The 22282-nt window shown below is 37.9% G+C and overlaps 1 protein-coding gene across 6 annotated transcripts in view; it reads right to left on the bottom strand.

Moving 5' to 3' along the window:
• Positions 1-22282, bottom strand: part of PAWR (pro-apoptotic WT1 regulator) — a 90614-nt gene that overhangs the window by 13360 nt on the left and 54972 nt on the right. For all 6 annotated transcript variants that reach the window (XM_001085092.5, XM_077954748.1, XM_077954749.1 and 3 more), the window contains exon 4: positions 15982-16016. In XM_001085092.5, coding sequence (XP_001085092.2) covers positions 15982-16016 — 35 coding nt within the window. The remainder of the gene's footprint in view (positions 1-15981; positions 16017-22282) is intronic.

The raw sequence follows: 22282 nt of genomic DNA on the forward strand, positions 1-22282 counted from the left end.
CATAATTAGAAGATACTCTTACAAAAGTAAAGCGAAACTCCAAACCACATTTGCTGATACTGTAACCCTTTGCAAGTGTTATATAGTTTAGAGCAAGCTGTATTTGTCAGCAATGAAGGTGAAAAATAAATTGTTACTTCCTATGTTAGCAAAACCAATGTGTTCATCAAATTGTAACAAAAATTCCTTCGCTATCCTTATTTGTCTGAGAGTTAGTTTTCCATATCACCATCCTGTCCCTAAATACATCAAGCTATGGTGTTGCTGGAAAGTAGTACGGGAACTATCTTCTTTACTACAGATTCATCCAGCATTTCCAAGCAAACGTATTTTGTCTTGTCATTTGTATGCATTTTTTTTTTAATGTTAGCAACCTCAAGTGAGACTATCAGAAACCCCAAAAATACTAATGATTACATGTGAAATCCTGAACATCTGCTCCAGTCATCTTTGTAATATTCTTTCAAATAATGAACTTGGTTTTGAACATATTTGATGAATTGGTTTTGAACATGTCATGCCTACAACTGTCATGGCTACAACTACCAATTAAATTTTGATCATTTTATATTGTTTAAATAGCCAGTGTACCTCTAAACAACCCACTTTGGTTTTAGCACTTTGCCCATCAATTATGGCTAAAAACTAAACATAAGACACACAGTACTTTCCAAGAAAACTAGTACAAATTCTTTTGATTTGTATCTCTTTGAAATTACTTCCATCATCATCATCATTTGGTTTACTACTGCTATCGCATTCAAAAAAGTGTACCTTTGTCAATAAAGTCCAGTAAAGCTTGTGTTGTCATCAGTAAATCAGACTTATAAATAATATAAATTTTGCTTCCAGGATTTAACTACTACTTGTAAAAGATAAAATTCAAAAGAATGAAAAAGAGTTTTACATTTTTTAATTACTATATATTTTTTAATTATTTATGGGACAAGAATAATTAAAATTAATGAGATTTTAAAAATAAATGCTTTGTTTTTTGGCGGGGGGTACAGGGGGATACAGGGTCTTGCACCGTCACCCAGGCTGATGTACAGAGGTGTCATCATGGCTCACTGCAGCCTTGAAACTTCAAAACTCCTGGGCTCAAGTGATCCTTCCACCTTAGCCTCCCAAGTAGCTGGGACTACAGGCATATGCCACCATACCTGGCTAATTTTTTTTTTTGTAGAGACGTGTCTTACTATGTTGACCAGGCTGGTCTCAAACTTGTGGCTTCAAGCTATCCTCCTGCCTTGGTTTTGGGATTATAGGCATGAGCCAGCCACATTTTATTTAATTCTTATACATTTTAGGGTTACAAATGACTGACTTCAAAATGTCACACATTGTAACAGTCCTGCTGTGCATGATTAGCATGCAACTCACCACTGCACTTGAACAACTCTATATCCTGTTCACAGAGTAATCCACTGATCATGCACTTGGATGTGATGATGACAAGTCAAAATGCAATTCAAGTTGTGAAATGCTTATTCTCAAGTTCTTTTCTTGTCTTAGATTGATAACAAACAGTTCAAGGACTACACTTTGGGTACCACTATGTTAAGAGAAGGTTGAAACTTAAAAAGGAGGAGAAAAATGTGCAAAAACCTAGAAACTGTAGCCCATTTGAGAAACAGAGAACTCCAATATGGCTAAAGCATGGAGTGTAAACTTAAGAGTAATAATAAATATGAGGGTGAAAAAGCAAGCAGGAAACCTGAATTTTTTTTTTTTTTTTTTTTTTGAGAGACAGGTTCTCACTCTGTGGCCCAGGCTGAAGTGCAGTGGACAATCATAGCTCACTGTAAACTCAAATTCCTGGGCTCAAGCAATCTTCCCACCTCAGCCTCTGGAGTAGCTGCATGTGCGACCATGCCCGCTAATTTATCTTAATTTTTTTTTTAGAAGTTAGGTCTTGCTATGTTGCCCAGACTGGTCCTGAAGTCCTGGCCTCAAGCAATCTTCCTGCCTTGGCCACCCAAAGTGCTTGGAGTAGAAGTCTGAGCTACCACGCCTGGCCCTGAAAGTTATTTTATGGAAGAATTTAAACCAAGGGTCTCCAAATATTATTCACAATTACATACCCATGTTGGTATGTATGTTTATTTATCTACCATTTTTACAGGATTTACAATATGACAATATAAAATAATCATCTGCATCCCAAAAATACGGCATAAGAAAAAGACTAAAATTTGTTTTATTTATGGTACAAAAATTTGTTCTCACAAATATTTTAAATTAAAAATTGAATATGCTTCATCATTTCTGAAGATCTTAACACCATGTGATAATAGAGATTCAAAGATCTAGTTCTAACATCAGTTTGAATATTTGATTTTTAATGGCTATCAAAGCAGAAAGGGATGCCTTACAAAAAAATGAGAATTTTTTTAAAGTTTCACTTAAAACCTCAAAATCAGCATAACTTTTCTTAATTCATGAGAAAAGACTTGATTTTGTGTATCTTAACAGCTGAAAAGCAATGTGATCTTATTTGCAGTTAAGACACTTGATTTTCTCCATAAATTCCCTAATCCCAGACTTGCACATTTTGTAATAAACTAGATAACTCATAAATCCACATAGATGGACATTCAAATTATAGTACTGGGCAACATGCAGAAAGTGAACAAAGCATGCTTCCCTCAGGACACCTTTAGTACAAAATGACCATCTGACATATAGAGCAAAGAAGGAATGACTAAATAACTATTACACAGTAGTAGCTTTTAAATATTAATGCCTTAGTGTTTTTCAAATAAAAAGGTAAATATGAATACAAGTTCCAATATTTTCCTCCTGCACCCTAGCAGATTATGTTGTATATCAACCTGATTCAGATTCCATTTAAAGGTAACGGTAAGCCATTAAAGCAGGGAAAGTTACAGTATCATTTTTATAAAATATATTGGAGATGAGCTAAACAGAGAGAGAGAGGCCAATGTGGAGGCTATTGTAATCACCTATGTAAAAAATGATGGTATCCTAGATTGGTGTGATGGCAATGAGATACTCAGAAGATAAACTCAACAAGGCTTGGTGAATGAATGGATATGGGCGAGATAGGGAAAAAAAATGTGGGTCAGAAATAATGTCCAGGCTATTGACTTGAGCAAAAGTAGATGTTGATGTCAACTACTGAAATCCATCAGGTTTCACAAGCTTACTTTTGAAAATGCTTAGTTTAGTACGCTTCTGAGATATCTAACGGCAGATATTTAATAGCTGTTGATTATATAGGTATGGAGCTAACGATCTGGAGTCTTCAGCATTATGTATAGATAGTAACTGAAGTCATTGGAGTGAATGAAATTTCTACCACAAGTACACAAAACCAAAAGAGAATAAAGTCTAAGATTAACAGCTGAGTAGGCTTAGCATAGTGGCTCACACCTGTGATCTCAGCACTTTGTGGGGCCAAGGAAGGAGGACTGTTTGTGGGGCCAAGGCAGGACAACTGTTTGTGGGGCCAAGGCAGGACGACTGTCTGTGGGGCCAAGGCAGGACTGTTTGCAGGGCCAAGGCAGGACGACTGTTTATGCCCAGGAGTTCAAGACCAGTCTGGACAACATAATGAGACCCTATCTCTACAAAACCAAAAATAAAAAATTAGTCAGGCATGGGGGCATGTTCCTAGAGTCCCGAGCACTTGGGACTTGGGAGGCTGAGGTAGGAGGATTGCTTGAGCCCAAGAGGCTGCAGTAAGCGATTACGCCACTGCACTCAGCCTGGGTATCATGGTGAGACCCTGTAAAAAGAAACAAAAACAAAAAAAAATCAAGTAATACCAATACATAAAGAAGAGGTACAGGAAAGAAAGAACTACAAATAAGAATGGCTAATACCAGCAAAGTGGTAAAAAGAAAATCAACAGAGGCAGGTATCACTAAAGCCATACCATATTATCAAAGAAGACCATCAGAAGCATTTTAAAGGACCTGTTTTACACAAAAAAAGAAGTCCAACTTTCTGCATCCATCCATGACCTTTTAAGTAGAAACTATAATGCTGACAGCTACAAACAAAGCATCCAGAAACATGGATGTCCATTAGTAGTCGTGTATTTGCTTGATGAACAAGTTTAAAACAATATTTCAAAAATGTTTAATTTATTAACAATTTTTAAAACCTTCCATCTTAGGCTTGTCAATACATAAACGGCATCATTATGCAATTTTTTTTTTTTTTGAGACAGAGTTTCACTCCTCTTGCCCAGGCTGGAGTGCAATGCCACTATCTCGGCTCACTGCAACCTCCACCTGCAGTCAAGCAATTCTCCTGCCTCCACCTCCCCAGTAGCTGGGATTACAGGCACCCGCCACCATACCCGGTGAGTTTTTGGTATTTTTAGCAGAGATGGGGTTTCCCCATGTTGACCAGGCTGGTTTCCAACTCCTGACCTCAGGTGATCCGCCCACCTCGGCCTCCCAAAGTGCTGGGATTACAGGTATGAGCCACCACACCCGGCCTACATTATGCAAATGCAAGGAATAGTGAAAAACAAGATCAGTGCTTCATTCCCAATATGTATTATGTTTTTAGGAAATACTGTCATAATTGTGAAGAATTGTGTTGCTTGATCTTATTGCCAAATTTAGCCGTTTAACCTATTTTAAAGGCCAGATATGCACAGTGCAAAATACTCAGAATAAAAGGCTGCTTCATTAACTCCAAAAAGTTTTTAACACTCTGTTTATGAATGTTAACATAAATCTCTAATATGATCCAAAAAGAATCCTCCCTCCACTCTTAGCTACAAAGACATGAACTATAATGCTCAGAAAAGGGAAAAGAAACGGTATCATCAAAAATAAATGCCACCCCTTACTGGAAGTTTTCCCCCTCTGGGAATTTTCGCATCTTATGTAGAAACACCAGGCAGTGTTGTGTTGGGGGAAATTACGCTATTACTCTAAAAGTATCATGAGAATGAGATTGGCAGCATTAAGAGATTACAGCTACAGGAATTTTCCACTAAAATAGACATTATAAAGCTTTAGCAATGAGAAGAAATACAAGACTCAAGGGTAAATCCTACTTTTAGAATAAGTATCAAATATTCAGAAGTACAGGATATATTCTGAAATTCCTAAATAACCAGCAACTACATGACTGGCTTCCATCCTTTTTGTCTTTCACTGCCCTATTCTCTTCACCCTCTGCCACTCTCACTCTTCAAAACAGCTCCTTGCTCTGTTTATCTCTCTTCTTCCTTTAAATACAAACATACACATAAGCACATATGCCAACAACTAAAAATAAAAATCAAGTCTCATTAAACTCTCATAACTCTTTATTAAAATTGACACATATTTATTACAGAAAACAGAAAATACAAATGAGAGTAATTCCACTAACCCAGAGATAATGTCCATTAACATTTTATAACATATTAGCAAATGTTTAGCCTTTTGGATTAGATTCCTTTTAAAAATCTTAGGAAAAATATTTATCTTCTCCCAGAAAAATAAACAATATCTTCTTTTACACAGAATTTTAGCAGTTTATCATATGAATAGTTCTCAGATAATACTTTATATATATTATGATACTTTGTTTTGTATCATACTTTTTTGTACTATGCTCTCTCCTCCATTTTACATAAACAGGTAATAATTTTCTTATATTTTTCTATAGCATCATTTTAATGGCTGCATTGTAACTCTACAGCAATATATTATAGTTTTTAATCTATCTCATTATTAAAAATTTAAGTTGTTTCAGTTAGGGAATATCATACATACTCATTTCTGGTATATTAAATATAGTGAATTATCCTAAAGAGATCAAATACATGTGGCTGCTCAAATTTCACCACCTGAGAGCTAGACAAGTCCAGAAAACACTCTCCAAATATAGTTTATTATATACAGTAGAAACAGCTAAAATTATACATTCCTTATTATCATCTTAACATGGGTGTCCTAAACAGCCAAACATAGTACTCTGCGCCTTTGAACTATTCAATAAATATCTGACATATAATGTGTATATATATATATTTTTTAAAAGCCTTCAACTAAGCAATATGAAAAATTTCTGTGTACTAAGAATAAGGGTCACACAAAAACTTGTACATGAATGTTCACAGCCTATTGTCTATTATATGTATATTTCGTATTAGTCAAAAAGTGTAAAGAATCTAACATGTCCATTATGTTAATCCAAATGGTAAAACATAATATAGTACATCCATGCAAACTACAATATGGAATCATCTTGAAAAAATTATGCTTAGTAAATGATGAGACACAAAAACCCACATACTTGGCCAGGTGCAGTGGCTCATGCCTATAATCCCAGCACTTTGGGAGGCCCAGGAAGGCAGATCACTTGAGACCAGGAGTTCAAGATCAGCCTGGCCAACATGGCAAAACCCTATCTCTACTAAAAATACAAAAATTGGCTGGGTGGGGTGGTGCCTACCTGTAGTCCCAGACACTTGGGAGGCTGAGGCACAAGAATCACTTAAACCCGCAAGGCGGTGGGTTGCAGTGAGCCAAGATCACACTACTGCACTCCAGCCTGGGTGACACAGCGAGACTCTGTCTCAAAAAAAAAACAAAAAACCAAAAAAACAAGAAAGCCATATACTGTATGATTCCATTTATCTGAAATATTCAATATACACAAATCTATAAGGATAGAAAACATACTACTGGTTGCTGAGGGATGGGGCAGAGGAAGAATGGATATGAAGGGTATGGAGTTTCCTTCATGGTAGAACAAATTTTGGAACTAGACAGCAGTAATGGTTGTGAACACTGTGAATGTCCTAAAAATACTGAACTGTACACCTTAAAAGGGTGAATTTTATGGCATTTGAATTACATCTCAATGAAAACAGGGAACAGTATGATCAGTTAAGTGGTTAATTTCCAAATAAATGCACAAAATGCACTTAAAATGACACCAAATATTATTACATGGTTTATTTTTCATTATAATGAAGAAACTCTAGATGTTGTTAGACTTCCTAATTCAGAACAAGTTATTTTCTGACTTTGTACTATAGCTAAAACAAAGTAAAGATCTGAGTGGATCTGTGAAACCTAGAGCCATATATCCAGAAGTTACTTTTTGGGAAAAAATAAAATGAAACGCTATCTTAAAAAGAAAAAAAATCTAGTTACTGGTACCATCCAGTCACTTGGAGTTTAAATAAGCTAATCAAACTGCTAATCAAACTACCACACTGTACCTATTTCCTACCCATGCTAGGCAAATTAACACTACTACCATGAGGTAATGCAACATATGCTGACACAATCTGCAAATTACCTGTTTAATCTCATACAAGTCATTACACTTCACTGTGCCTCAGTTTACTCATTTGTAAAATAAGAATAATAAAAGCATCTCCCTAGGACTATCAAGGAATTAGCTGAATGGAAAGTACTTTGAATAGCACCTGGTACACAGTAATATTATATAAATATTAATAATACTTATGACCTAGAACCATCAGTCCACAAAATGTACAAGAATCCCCAATTTATTTTAAATAATCATTTTATGACTTTCATATACTGTTTCCAAATCTATTAACTAGAAAGGTCAATGCTATTGCATCTCTGACAGCATTGGGTAAAATACAGAACATATTCTAATATAGAAATAATAGATCTTGCCAGGCGCAGTGGCTCACACCTGTAATCCTAGCACTTTGGGAGGCTGAGGCAGATGGGATCACTTGAGGTCAGGAGTTTGAGACCAGTCTGGCCAACACAGTAAAACCCCATCTCTACTAAAAATACAAAAATTAGCCAGGCTTGGTGGCACATGCCTATAATAGTAGCTACTCGAGGGGCTAAGACAGGAGAATTGCACCACTGCACTCCAGTCTGAGTGACAGGGAGGGAGGGAGGGGAGAGAAGGGAGGGAAGGGAGGGAAGGGAGGGAAAGGAGGGGAGGGAGGGAGGGAGGGAGGGAGGGAGGAAGGAAGGAAGGAAGGAAGGAAGGAAGGAAGGAGAAAGAAAGGAAAGAAGAAAGGAAAGAAAGGAAAAAAAGAAGGAAAGGAAAGGAAAGGGAGAAAGGAAAGAAAGAAGGAAAGGAAAGGAAGGGAGAAAAAGGAAAGAAAAGAAAAAAGAAAGAAAGGAAGGAAGGAAGGAAGGAAGGAAGGAAGGAAGGAAGGAAGAGAAAGAAAGAGAAAGAGAGAAAGAGAGAGAGAGAGAGAGAGAGAGAGAGAGAGAAAGAGAAAAGACCTTAAAAGGAATAGATTTCTTTAGAAAGGGCCATATATAGCCCAAGAAGACTCGCTTTCTTCAACTACTGAGAGATTCATTTGGTCGTCTTTAGTTTGGATTTCTCACCTTTAAAGAATCTGGCTGATTTCTGGCCAGGTGCACTGGCTCACACTTGTAATTCCAGCACTTTGGGAGGCCAAGGCAGGCAGACCTCTTTAGCCCAGGAGTTCAGGACCAGCCTGAGCAACACAGAAAACCCCGTCTCTACAAAAAATTTTAAAATTAGCAATTTAATTTTTAATTTTTAAAAATTTAAAAATTAGGGTGTGGTGGCACATGCCTGTAGTTCACAGCCACAAGGCTGGAGGATCACCTAAGCCTGGGAATTGACGGCTGCAGTGAGCCATGATTGCACTACTGCATTCCAGCCTGGGCACTGGAGTGAGACCTTGTCTCAAAAAAAAAAAAACAAAAAACAAAAAAGAATCTGGCAGATTTTTCTGGTTTTGACCCTTGACCAACAAACCAAGGAAGTTTGTGTCTACTTGGTGGTTCTCAAAACAAGAACTACTGGTTAAAACGATGATCATGGTGAAACCCTGTCTCTACTAAAAATACAAAATTAGCCGGGTATGGTGGCACATGCCTGTAATCTCAGCTACCCAGGAGGCTGAGGCAGGAGAATCACTTGAACTCAGGAGGCGGAGGTTGCAGTGAGCCAAGATTGCACCATTGCACTCCAGCCTGGGTGACAAGAGCGAAACTGACTCAAAAAAAAGAAAAAAAAAAATCATTAAGTTCCATTTAGGAAAAAAAGTTAACGTTGTGTTGCAACATCTTAAATCTTGAATGAAAACTATGTCTAAATCAATTATTCATCTCTAAATGAACAGGTTCTAATCGGTTTCTTATGAAAGAGCTTGAGAATGAAGTTGAGAACTAAAGGTCTTAACTGGCTATCCCCAACCTTTTTGGCAACAGGGAGCAGTTTCATAGAAGACAATTTTTCCATGGACCAGGGGGATGGCAGGGAGGATGGTTTTGGGATGAAACTGTTCCACCTCAGATCATCAGGCATTAGATTCTCATAAAGGAGCATGTAACCTAGATCCCTCGCATGAGCAGTTCACAATAGAGTACGTGATCCTATGAGAATCTAATGCTGTTGCCGATCTGGCAAGAGGCAAAGCTCAGGCAGTAATGCTCACCTACTGTTCACCTCCTGCTGTGTGGACTGGTTCCTAACAGGACACAGATAGGTAAGCAGTCCACACCCCGAGGGGTGGGGACCCCTAGCTTAAAGTATTTCACAGTGTCTCAAATTAAATGCATTTATGTTATGTAGAAGTCTTACTTAAACAACAGCAAAGATTTAGTTTATGGAATCATCTACACGGAGTTAGTTCTGCTATAATACAACATAAGTGTTTCTAAAATCACTGTGTTATGCAAAAATCACTCAATAAAAACATGAGGAGCCAGGCATGGTGGCTCACACCTGTAATCCCAGCACTTTGGGAGGCTGAGGTGGGTGAATCACTTGAGGTCAGGAGTTTGAGACTAGCCTGGCCAACATGGCAAAAACCCATCTCTACTAAAAATACAAAAATTAGCCAGCCATGGTGGCAGATGCCTATAATCCCAGCTACTTGGGAGGCTGTGGCAGGAAGTTCACGTGAGCTCAGGAGGCAAAGGTTGCTTGAGCCCAGGAGGTAGAGGTTGCAATGAGCCAAGATCATGCCACTGCACTCCAGCCTGGGTGACAGAGTGAGACTCCACCTCAAAAAAAAAAAAAAAAAAAGGGTGGGGGGAATTATACAGAAAATGGGGTTGGCGGACAATGTTCTAAAACTTCATCAGTGACACATTATAAAAGATAGTAGCCTAATATAAAGTGGTAGTACAGTTTTACAGGTTAAACAGCTAAGAAATACATAAATACGGCATTTTATCTTGAAAAAGCACAGTGAAGTTTCCTTATAGAAGCTGGTTGGCAGCAGAAGGGTTGCAGCTTATGGGTTAATATGAAATGTGAGAAAGAAGATATCTGAAATTAGACTGGTAGTTGTAACATCACATGTGGAAGTGATAGGGACAGGAGGCAGGAAAATTCTGGGCAGAAGAGGATGGTACTGGTGAGGGTCCCACCCTCAATCCTTGAACTGTGGCCCAAAATGAGAACATGCATTCCTGTTGTCTTGCTTGAATGTTGCCTTTTCCAAAACCACCCATGGCCTGTTCTGCTCCCCATCCTGTGCCCATAAAAACCTCAGGCTCTGCCACCAGAGAGAGTTCTGAGAAGAAGAGAAGAAGAAAAGCCGTTTGACTTCAGAGTAATGGCTTGACAGTGTTGCTCCAGGGAAAGATTATCTTCCCCCTCCATCCCCTTTCCAGCTCCCCTTTCATTGGCAATATAATCCTCAATATTCACCACCCTCCAATTCGTTCATGTGACCTGATTTTTCCTCGACACTGAAGGGTGCAAATGCTAAAGGCTGTCATACTGACCCTATGCTCTTGCTAGCAGAGAGCAACTAACTGCCTCACAAGAAAAGGCAGAGGGCCCACTGAACTGTTTAACACTTAAGCCGTCCATGGACAGAAAAGCTAAAAGAGCACTAACTATAATACTCCTTCTGGGACTTCAGGGGTAGTGGGCATCCCCCTAGATACTGCCATGGAGACAGTACAGAATTCATTCCTGCCAGCGACCAAAAGCACTCACCCCAGCTCTTGCACCTGCTCACCTGTGCTCCCCGCTCCCACAAGGAGTAGAATGCAGTGGGTTTGAGTGAGTGAAATTTGCCCCTGCCCCACCAAAGCGCCTGGTTAGGTCCAGTACCTGTGCACCTGCAAAGGGGCCAGGGAAACTTTCCTGCTTCAGAAGCAAAGCTGTAGCTCATACTGAGGTACCTGGTAGATGTTTGCCAAGAATGCCTGAGAGCCTTTTGTGTATTCAGTTGAGCTGGGTAAGGTTTTCAGCATTTACCTAGCATTTCTGGTGAACAAAACTGTGTATAAGCAAAGGTAAAATTTGAGGTAGGGTCAAATTGTTCCCTAATGTACCAATTAGGACCAATTTGCATTTCCAAAGCAAGCACTATAACAGAATTGACTTTGCAAGAAAATTCTGACCCCGAAGAAAAAGAATCCAAATAAAGTAGACAGAATATTTGGATATTTATCCAAATAAAGTAGACAGAAATTATGGGTCACCACAGCAGTGATAGTGAGGATTTCTGATATATTTATGCTATACTTCATTTAAAAGGCAGAAATCACTCAGTTGATACTAGCCATTATTTAGAGAACTAAAAGGTGAAGATACTCATGTTACATTAGGTGAGGAGTAAACCAGAATGTAAAAGTGTACATCCATTATGCTCACGGTTATACATACAAAAAGCCTAAAAAAACAAACTGGAAGTAAAAAGTAAAAGCAATGTTAACAGTGCTTGACTTAGATTTTGGTAAGATTTTCTAATCCTAACTTTCTTTATTTCTTAAATCTTCTAGTGGGTATGCATTACTTTTTAAATGGAGAAAACAATGTTTAAGTTGTATAATGTTTCTATCTTGATCATATGCAGTAGTTGCAAAAAGTATTAAGGAAAGAAAAGTCCTGACGAAGTTACATGAACTATAAAACTATAATAATACTGTGAAACACTGCAGATATGAAATAGGGCTTAACATCAAAATTTTGGCTAAGATAAGGTTAATATTTTCTGACATTCATATCTTGATGTGTCTATGCTCTTTATAAAAACAAAAACTAGTAATATTTCCTCTTTCTGCTCAGATGGAATGTGGTAAAATAGTTCACTGAAGTAAACAAAGCCTTTTTCCTCATCTGTGAAAGACATGCCTGCCCTGGCTGTCACCTGATGAGGCTAACTATCAGGTAATGTATGTGAAAGTGCTTTAAAAACTACTAAACCTATTAAGGTTACTTGGAGGGGAGGGGGTAGGTAGAGAAGTGCTGAGAAGCACTTATTACTTTGCATAAATGTTGCTTAATAAAATAATACTGAATTAAGCATATTTGTGAAAACAAGAGCCAGTTAATAACTAACTGAATGGTAAAACACTGTTTGTCTTGTTTCCCCTGTTGTTTGTTTTATTTAGAGTTGGGATCTCACTGTCTCCCAAGCTGGAGTGAGGTGGCACCAATCATGGAAGACTCTGGGGCTCAAGTGAGTTCCCATCTCACACCTCAGCCTCCACTGCAGCTAGGACTACAAGTGCTTACTACAAGCACCCAACTAATTTTTTTCTTTTTCTTTCTACTTTTTTAAGAGATGTTGTCTTGCTATGTTGCCCAAGCTGGTCTCAAATTTCTGGCCCTCAAGTAATCCTCCACCTTAGCCTTCTGAGTTGCTGGGATTACAGGCATGAGCCACTACACTAACTTCACCTGTTATTTATGAATAGTAAGTTGCATACCCTGGCTAATCCTGCCCTTTATAAGTCCTTAAGACTGTCTTGCCTTTTCTTTTCTTTTTTAAAAGTTTTTAACCAATGCACTATAAATTTACTTTCCAAATAAAAATTTTGTTAAGAAAATTACACATTGAGGCTAGGCACAGTGGCTCATGCCTCTAATCTGAGTACTCTGGGAGGCAGAGTTGAGAGGATCACTTGAGTTTGAGATCACCCTGGGAAACACGGAGAGATCCTGTCTCTACCAAAAATTAAAAAAAAAAAAAAAAAAGAAAAGAAAAAGAAAATTACACATTGAAAAAAAAAACCCCACAAATTCATAACACCAATCCACCTTTACTAAATCTTGAGTTTCAGAAATTACATAACCCTCACCTTCAAATAGTTCCCTACAGTTAAACACATTTTTATAAGGAAAACCGGGAATATGTAAGACACATTCTACGTAAGTCAATTCAAGTTTAAAAAACAGCATAATTAGACTGAGCATGTAACAGACTCAAGGCTAAAAGTGTACATTCTTATTTGTGAGAAAAATTAAGTATTTAATTCATAACTTATAAGAGCATACACTCAAATGAATCTTCTGGGTGTTTGAACCTTCTAATGACTTTAAGAGTTATTTCTAGTTATATAAAATTTATATATATATTTATATATAGATCTTATATCTATTTATATGTAAATCTTATATATTATATATGTATTTTATATAAATATACAATATATAATTTACATATTATATATAATTTCTCATGTTATTTAGTTTACTGAAAATATTTTCTATTTTCAGTTATATATATAAAAACTAAGCTACTAGGTTTACTGGAAATATTTTCTTACATGAGATGCCAAATTTCTTTTACTCTATTCTCCCTTTTCTTCATTCCCATTAGTCAGCAGACACCTTCACTAAGAAACATCTATTCTCCAGTCATTGCTATAACTTGCTGACAGATTAATGAAAATAACGAACTGTTGATATAAAATGTAACACACTTCTACTAGATAAGAGATAATTTCATATATAGACTCTAGGTTTTGTGGCTTTTTAAGTTTATGTGTGTGTGTGTGTTTTTTCTTTTTAGATGGCATTGAAATGGGAGCTCCAAACCAATAAAAAATGATGGGAAGTTTTAAGATATTTATAACAGTATTAAACAGGGGCAAATCTTTGAAAGCTGAAAAGTAACAAACCACATGCTCTAGGCTATGAGAATACAAGTATGAAAAAAACAAACACATGGACATGTCACAAGTAATAGTCTCAAAAGTTTCACAAAAATTTATACAAGAATAAGTTTGCCTTCTGATTTAACACAATGACATGTAAATAAAGCTTTTGATAGGATTTATAAAATTATTCCCCTCTTGATTCGAATTAAAGAACACAAATTTGAAAAGTGTCATTCGTAATTTAAGACTATTGTTTGATAAGAACTAAATGTATAAGATCAATACAACAAACTTGTTAAGTTGCCACAGTTTATCTTTAGTCTCCAACCAAAAACTAATGCTTAAAAATTTTTGGTTTGAGAATGTGGTATGGGAACAGGCCACATCAAGGCTATTTCATAATTATTTCTGGAAAAAGAAAAAGGATTTTTTTTCCAGTTTAAACTATTAATGGTAAACAAAAGGGCCGGGGTGCGGTGGCTTACGCCTGTAATCCCAGCACTTTGGGAGGCCGAGGTGGGCAGATCACAAGGTCAGGAGATAGAGACCATCCTGGATAACACGGTGAAATCCCTTCTCTACTAAAAATACAAAAAATTATCCAGGCGTGGTGGTGGGCACCTGTAGTCCCAACTACTCAGAAGGCTGAGGCAGGAGAATGGCGTGAACCCAGGAGGCAGAGCTTGCAGTGAGCCAAGATTGTGCCACTGCACTCCAGCCTGGGCAACAGAGCAAGACTCCGTCTCAAAAAAAAAAAAACAAAAAAGGCAAACAAAAACAGGTTTTATTATACCTACATCAAAATTACCCAGAAATGAAAATAAAAGCAGTAACAGTAGTAAACGTACTGATTGTTTTCCCATGTGCCAGAAACTATTTCAGATTTACTTACTCTTGCTGATTATCTTGACCTTCTCATCTCTTTCTGTTGCTAATAAATACTGTAGCCCATGACAAAAATTAAATTTTATTTTTATATAACAGTGTAAAAATAGAGTATTGGTTAACGAATGTTTTATTTATAGCCTAATTATTTTAAACTCCAACATACAAATAGATGAAAATAAGGGTTTTACATGTATAAATCTAGGCAGGTGGTCTTACATAGTTAATAAAAATATGGGCTCTAGAGTCAGGTTGCCAGAATTCAAATCGATTTTACTGTTGACTAGGTTTTTAACCCCAGAAAAATTATTCTACTTATTTAACCTCATGTCTCTCATCTATAAAATGGAAATAAATATTATTCCTGCCTTATAAGATAATCATGAGAATTGAAAGAACTCTATGTAAAGCACTTTGGACACAGTAAGTACTCAATAAGATTTATCATTCTAGGATTATTAGCACAAGTATGACCACATGCTTCTGCAACATTTATGGACTCAACAGGGAAGAAGGAAGTGAATATCCTAGACACCTCCACTTGTACCCAATTCTGATTTTCTTCCTATACATAAACACGCACAAACACATTCTCTGGTAGAAGTGTTACTCATTGTGTACAGGTGGTGCAATGCGATCTGTGTCCTCCCAAAATTCGTATGTTGAAGCCATAACCTTCAATGAGATGGAGCCCTTGGGACATAATTGGGTTTAAATGAGGTCACGAGGATGAGACCCTCATGATGGGATTAGTTCCTTTATTAAGAAGGGACCTCAGAAAGCTTACTTTCCCCTCTTCCTCCCTCTCTCTTTCTCTTTCTCTCTGCCGTGTGAGGACACAGTGAGAAAGTGGCTACCTATAAGGCAGGAAGAGAGTCCTCACCAGAACCTGACAATGGTGGACATGCAGCCTCCAGAAATGTGAGAAAATAAATTTCTGTTGTTTAAGCCATCAGTCTATGGTATTTTGTTATGGCACTCCGAGCTAACTAATACAGATGGGTCTACTTGTATTTTCAATATTTAAATACATGAGAAATAACAATTCAAGGCATTTATTTTGCAAAGTTCATCAACATTTATTTTTCAAAGACTGCGGCATGTCAGAGTAAGCCATGGTCAGGCAGACATTATACTCCTGCTTACAATGTAATTTATTTTTAAGAGCACAATAGTAAGTAAGGTTCGTTACTTTTCAAAGAGCTACTTTAAACAGTTCTAGTTAAGTCAATGTCAGACAGATATTACATTCATGCCTACAATATGTTTAAGTCATAAGGATTCTTACCTTTTATATCTGCCTGAAACTGTTCTAGGTGGCTCCTGTAAAGTAAAAATAATTACGTATCAGTTTGAGTATGTATGTACACAATTAATGATTATATAAAATAGTTGATAGAGAATATCTAAATTTTTTTCTGAGACGGAGTCTTGCTCTGTCACCCAGGCTAGAGGGCAGTGGAGCGATCCTGGCTCACTGCAAGCTCCGCCTCCCAGGTTCATGCCATTCTCCTGCCTCAGCCTCCCGAGTACCTAGGACTACAGGCGCCCGCCACCACGCCAGGCTAATTTTTTGTATTTTTTTAATAGAGACGGGGTTTCACCGTGTTTGCCAGGATGGTCTCGATCTCCTGACCTCGTGATCCACCTGCCTCAGCCTCCCAAAGCGTTGAGATTACAGGCGTGAGCCACTGCACCCGGCCGAGAATATCTTAATTTTTAAAAGACCAACTTGAAGCAATTACTGGTTTAAAAAATTCATATATTGCTGCTCAAACAAAACAGGAGTCTACATCTGATTTTTCAGTCCAAATCAATCACTTTTTTAAAATGATGTTTTTAATAAAGAAGTATTTTTAAAGCTCAGAAAATGGACAAGGCTGGGGGCATCATTCATCACCCAGTCAGCTTAAATCCCTTTGAAAGTCAAGGGGCATTAAAAAGTACCACTATTATATTCTTTTTTTTTTTTTTTTTGAGACGGAGTTTCGCTCTTGTTGCCCAGGCTGGAGTGCAATGGTGCAATCTTGGCTCACTGCAACCTCCGCCTTCTGGGTTCAAGCGATTCTCCTGCCTCAGTCTCCTGAGTAGCTGGGATTACAGGCATATGCCACCATGTCCAGCTAGTTTTGTATTTTTAGTAGAGACGGGGTTTCTCCATGTTGGTCAGGTTGGTCTCAAACTCCTGACCTCAGGTGATCCACCCACCTCAGCCTCCCAAAGTGCTGGGATTACAAGTGTGAGCCACCATGCCCGGCCTTACAGTCTTTATATATCTCCCTTTGTCTTTTTCATGCCATCATTTTTTCTAAAACTTATAACTCACCATATGCATATAGTAATCAGTTCCTATTTTTAAAGACTATATATACAGCTAAAAATGAAAAGTGAAAAAGTACATTTTAATATTGTGCTGATTCTAAGCTACTAAAAAAAAGATTGCTGAAAGTTAACATTAACCATTGGGGTAGAAAAATTGTTACCTTGCAAATAACTAGGCAGTCATTTCTCTGTTCAATCTTTTGACAGTCTAGGTTCTCCAAATACTTCTGCAGTTTCACTTTAATGAAACAGGTCAAAATCAAATGATGTCTTTAAAAATTGTTAACTTTTTTCCTAATTAATCATTAAGTTGCCAAGAGAAATCCTACAATTAAAGAAGTTCTCATCCAGTTAAAGCAAAAGAATACCTTTATAAGATAACCAGTTCCAGAGTAAAAGAGTAAATACTGACTGCATGATGCAATAAAAGACTAGCAATGTGGGGAACCAGTACAGCAAACCATATGATTAAGAGGAAGGATCAGATCAAATTTCCAAGCAGACAGGCTACTTAGCAGCTAGGAGACTATGGGTTTATCCTCTATCAGTGTCTACTTATCTCTAAAATGGAATAACAGTGCCTATTTTATTGGGTTGTTGTGGAGATAAAATGACATAAGTGAGTAAAATTAGCACAGTCCCTTCCAAATAGGCTTTCAATTTCAATTTGATAGCTAAAACCAACATAAAACTAACTGGGATAAGGAAAAATCTTAATTGAATTTTCTGCATGGAATTTGAGTAAGTCTGTCTTAATTATTCCAAGTCAATAAATTCCCATTACAGAAGCCTATATTACTTAGTTTAATATAATTTTTGTCCCAATTTTTCATGTATATATCTTATATTCTAAGTAAAATGTAAGTGGCAGATAGGGACCCTCCACCAGCAATTCCTTTCTTTCTCCCCCAAAACCCCAGTTCGCCTAGTATGCAATAAATATATACTGACAACTTAGGGAAATAACTTCCTTGGTAATCTACAGTTACAAAAAAGTACCACTTGGGAAATAATCAGCAGCAGGAAATAACCAGGTGACAAGATACTCCAGTGACTACGTACATGGGTTTGACCCCACAAACAGACTTAGGGCTGGGGAAGTCATGCCTTGACAGTTGATACAAAGACACTTTAACTATCCCTGAGCATCAGTTGTTCTTACAGCAGGACAACAACAAAACCTGGCAAGCAGACTTTTTTTTTTTTTTTTTTTTTTTTGAGACGGAGTCTCGCTGTGTCTCCCAGGCTGAAGTGCAGTGGCGTGATCTCGGCTCACCGCAAGCTCCGCCTCCCGGGTTCACGCCATTCTCCCGCCTCAGCCTCCCAAGTAGCTGAGACTACAGGCGCCCGCCACCACGCCCGGCTAGTTTTTTGTATTTTCAGTAGAGACGGGGTTTCACCATGTTAGCCAGGATAGTCTCGATCTCCTGACCTCGTGATCCACCCGCCTCGGCCTCCCAAAGTGCTGGGATTACAGGCTTGAGCCACCGCGCCCGGCCCTGGCAAGCAGACTTTAAAGAGTTTCTTATCTGCCTGTCATTAAGCAGATACCCACTAATCTGTACTTTTGATTAAACAGATACCCACTAATCTGTAATTTTGTACCAAACACGTAAAACAGATCCCCTATTTATTTAGATGGCTATTTAAATAAAGTAGAAAGAAATATTAAGCTTATGTATACTCACTCAAAGTATACCTTATTAAATGTGAGTGATAATGATTCATACAGAATTTTTTCCAGCTGGGCGCAGTGGCTCATACCTGTAATCCTAGCACTTTGGGAGGCCAAGGGGAGTGGATCACTTGAGCCCAGAAGGTCAAAACCAGCCTAGGCAACATGGCGAAACTCTGTCTCTACATAAAATACAAAAATTAGCTGGGTGAAGTGGCATGCACCTGTAGTCCCAGCTACTCGGGAGGCTGAAGTGGGTGGACTGCTTGAACTCAGGAGGCACAGGTGGCAGTGAGCTGAGATCACACTACTATATTCCAGCCTGTGCAACAGAGCAAGACCACGTCTCAAAAAAAAAAGTTTTTCCCCTGCTAGTTTCACAAACAGTATTTGGATTAACATTTTACAAACAGCTTCTTTTATTAAATTCCCTGATATTACCCTATATGAACTAAACTAAGGCATATGATGTCTGTCTATACATGCATGAGAAAAAATGCCAGAATCTCCAAAATAAAGTTCTGAAACAACACATATCATTTCTCTCACATCTCTCGCATTTGGGTTATATTTGAAATATCTCAGAACATGCCACATCAGCTTGATTGCCCAGACTGCCTTTTACTGAAATGGAGTCAGCAAAATTGCTAAATGAGAACAACCCTTACTAGATTTATTCATGTGTGGGTTACTGGTATATCAACTGAAATGGTACAAATAACTTGACAACAAACACTAATTTTTTTTTTTTTTGAGATGGAGTCTCGCTTAGTCGCCTAGGCTGGAGTGCAGTGGCGTGATCTCGGCTCACTGCAAGTTCCACCTTCTGGGTTCACGCCATTCTCCTGCCTCAGCCTCCTGAGTAGCTGGGACTACAGGCGCCCGCCACCTCGCCTGGCTAATTTTTTGTACTTTTAGTAGACACAGGGTTTCACCATTCACAGGATGGTCTCAATCTCCTGACCTTGTGCTCCGCCCACCTCAGCCTCCCAAAGTGCTGGGATTACAGGCGTGAGCCACCACGCCTGGGCCAACAAACACTATTTCTGAGGCTTGAAACAGACATTTTCTGTAATATGGTAAAACTTAGAGTAATAGATATGTAGAGTAGAATTTTAACAAAAACAGAAATGTAAAATGGAGGGCATTTTCAGCAACTCTAAATTGCAGTGGCATTATAGTAATTTCACACTTTGATCCAATTATAAATGACTTAAAAGTCAGTATCAGACAAGTTTTGAGTTAAGTATGCTAACCAGAAGTCATGTAAAAATATCAGATTTCTACATGTATCTACAGTTGTTTGGGTTTTTTTTTAAAAAAAACAGTCACTTAAAACATACCTCAGTAAGTAAGTTTTACACAGTATTTTCCACACTGCTAGCTTGATGCAGTTGATAAAATTAGAACTTCCACATACTAGGTTGGTGCAAAAGTAACTGCGGTTTTGTCATTACAGTCATTCCATACTCAAGTCTGAGATATACAAATAATCAAAATTTAAGCTATACTTATTTCTGGTATATGGCTAGTATTTCAATAGTTAAGATTTTGAAGCACACAGACAACACTTAAGTTTATTCCTTATTGGTGGATTTGAATATGGTCTTTTATTAGAGATTATACATTTTGAAGCTAAATGTTATTTTATAATGATTCTTGTAATCAAAGTATAAACTTTAGGCAGGGCGCAGTGGCTCAAGCCTATAATCCCAGCACTTTGGGAGGCCAATGCAGGCAGATCACCTAAGGTCTGGAATTGAAAACCAGCCTGGCCAACATGGTGAAACCCTGTCTCTACTAAAAAATACAACAATTAGCCGGGCGTGGAGGTAAGTGCCTGTAATCACAGCTACTTGGGAGGCTGAGACAGGAGAATCACTTGAACCAAGGAGGCAGAGGTTGCAGTGAGCCGATATCGTGCCACTGCACTCCAGACTCCATCTCAAAAAACAACAACAAAAAAAACTTTTAAAAGTAAAATGTTTCCCACACTGGATAGATTATATCAGTATGATTAGAGACTGGGAGGGGCGGTAGCCTTCTCATGCATGTTAAAAATGGGCAATTAAAGGTGGAGTTTAAAGTGATTTCCATATCCTGGCCAAAAAAAGAAAACTGGGCATATCTTAAATTAGAAATGTTAGAGAGAGAAAAAAAATTAACCTATATGGTGCAGTGAAAGAATCCCTTATAATTTTTTAGCTTTATTTTTAATTGACAAATAATAATTATATATATGTATAAGATTCAAAGTGATATTTTTATTTCAATACATGTATATATTTTGGAAGGATCAAATTACAGTAATTAGCATGTCCGTCTGATATATTTTCGATGTCCCCTCCAAATCTCATGTTGAAATATAATCTCCAGTGTTGGAGGTGGGGCCTGTTGGAAGGTGACTGGATCATGGGACTGGATTTCTCATGAATGGTTTAGCACCAATGAGATCTGGTTAAGAGTATGGGACCTGCCCCCTCTCTCTCTTGCTCCTGCTCCTATCATGTGATGTGCCTGCTTCCACTTTGCCTTCAGTCATGAGTAGCTCCCTGAGGGCCTCATGAGAAGCTGAGAAGATGTTGGTGCCATGCTTGTACAGCCTGTAGAACCTGTGAGGCAATTAAACTTCTTTTTCTTATAAATTACCCAATCTCAGGCATCTCTTTAGAGCAATGCAAAGAACGGCCTATACAGGTGACTTCAAATACGCATCACCTTCAAATACGCATCACGTGACCGCGCCCAGGTGCAAGGTTCAAGTAATTCTTGCGCCTCAGCCTCTTGAGTAGCTGGGATTACAGGTGAACACCACCATGCTCAGCTAATTGTTGTATTTTTAGTAGAGACGGGGTTTTGCCATGTTGGCCAGGCTGGTCTTGAACTTCTGGCATCAAGTGATCCACCCACTTCGGCCTCCCAGAGTGCTGGGATTACAGGCATGAGCCATTGCACCAGGCCCTTATCACTTCTTTCTGGTGAGAACATTTAAAATACTCAGCTATTTTGAAATATACATTATTATGAACTATAATCACCTTGCTGTGCAATAAAACAAATTATTCCTCCTATCTAACTGTAACTTCGCACCCTGGCCAATGTTTCTCCTTTCTCCATCTACCTTAGCCTCTGGTAATCACCATTCTACTCTCTATTTCTATGAGTTTGACTGTTTTGGATTCCACATATAAGTGAGATCACTGCGACAAAATGGATGAAGGCAGCGGACATTATGTTCACTGAAGTCCCTAATAATTTTAAAGAGGAAAATGCTTAACATTCTTACATGTTAGAACAAAATTCCACACAAATATAAATGTTACCTTAGATGTCTTAACTATATTTCTGTAGCCACAAAAATTTCTAGGCAAAGAAACAACTACATAATTTTTGGTACTTTAATAATTACTACTCCATACTAAATAGGGACAAAAAATGAAGAAATACAGTAGTCCTTTTCCCTTTATCCAAGTTTTCACTTTCTACAGTTTCAGTTACCCATGGTCAACCCGTGGGCATTAATAAAATTAAATTTTTAATATTGTATTATTTAATAATTTTAATTAATAAATTTAATTATTTAAATTATAAC

This window comes from Macaca mulatta, chromosome 11 (genome assembly GCF_049350105.2).
Source record: "Macaca mulatta isolate MMU2019108-1 chromosome 11, T2T-MMU8v2.0, whole genome shotgun sequence".
In the NCBI taxonomy this organism is placed as follows: Eukaryota; Metazoa; Chordata; class Mammalia; order Primates; family Cercopithecidae; genus Macaca; species Macaca mulatta.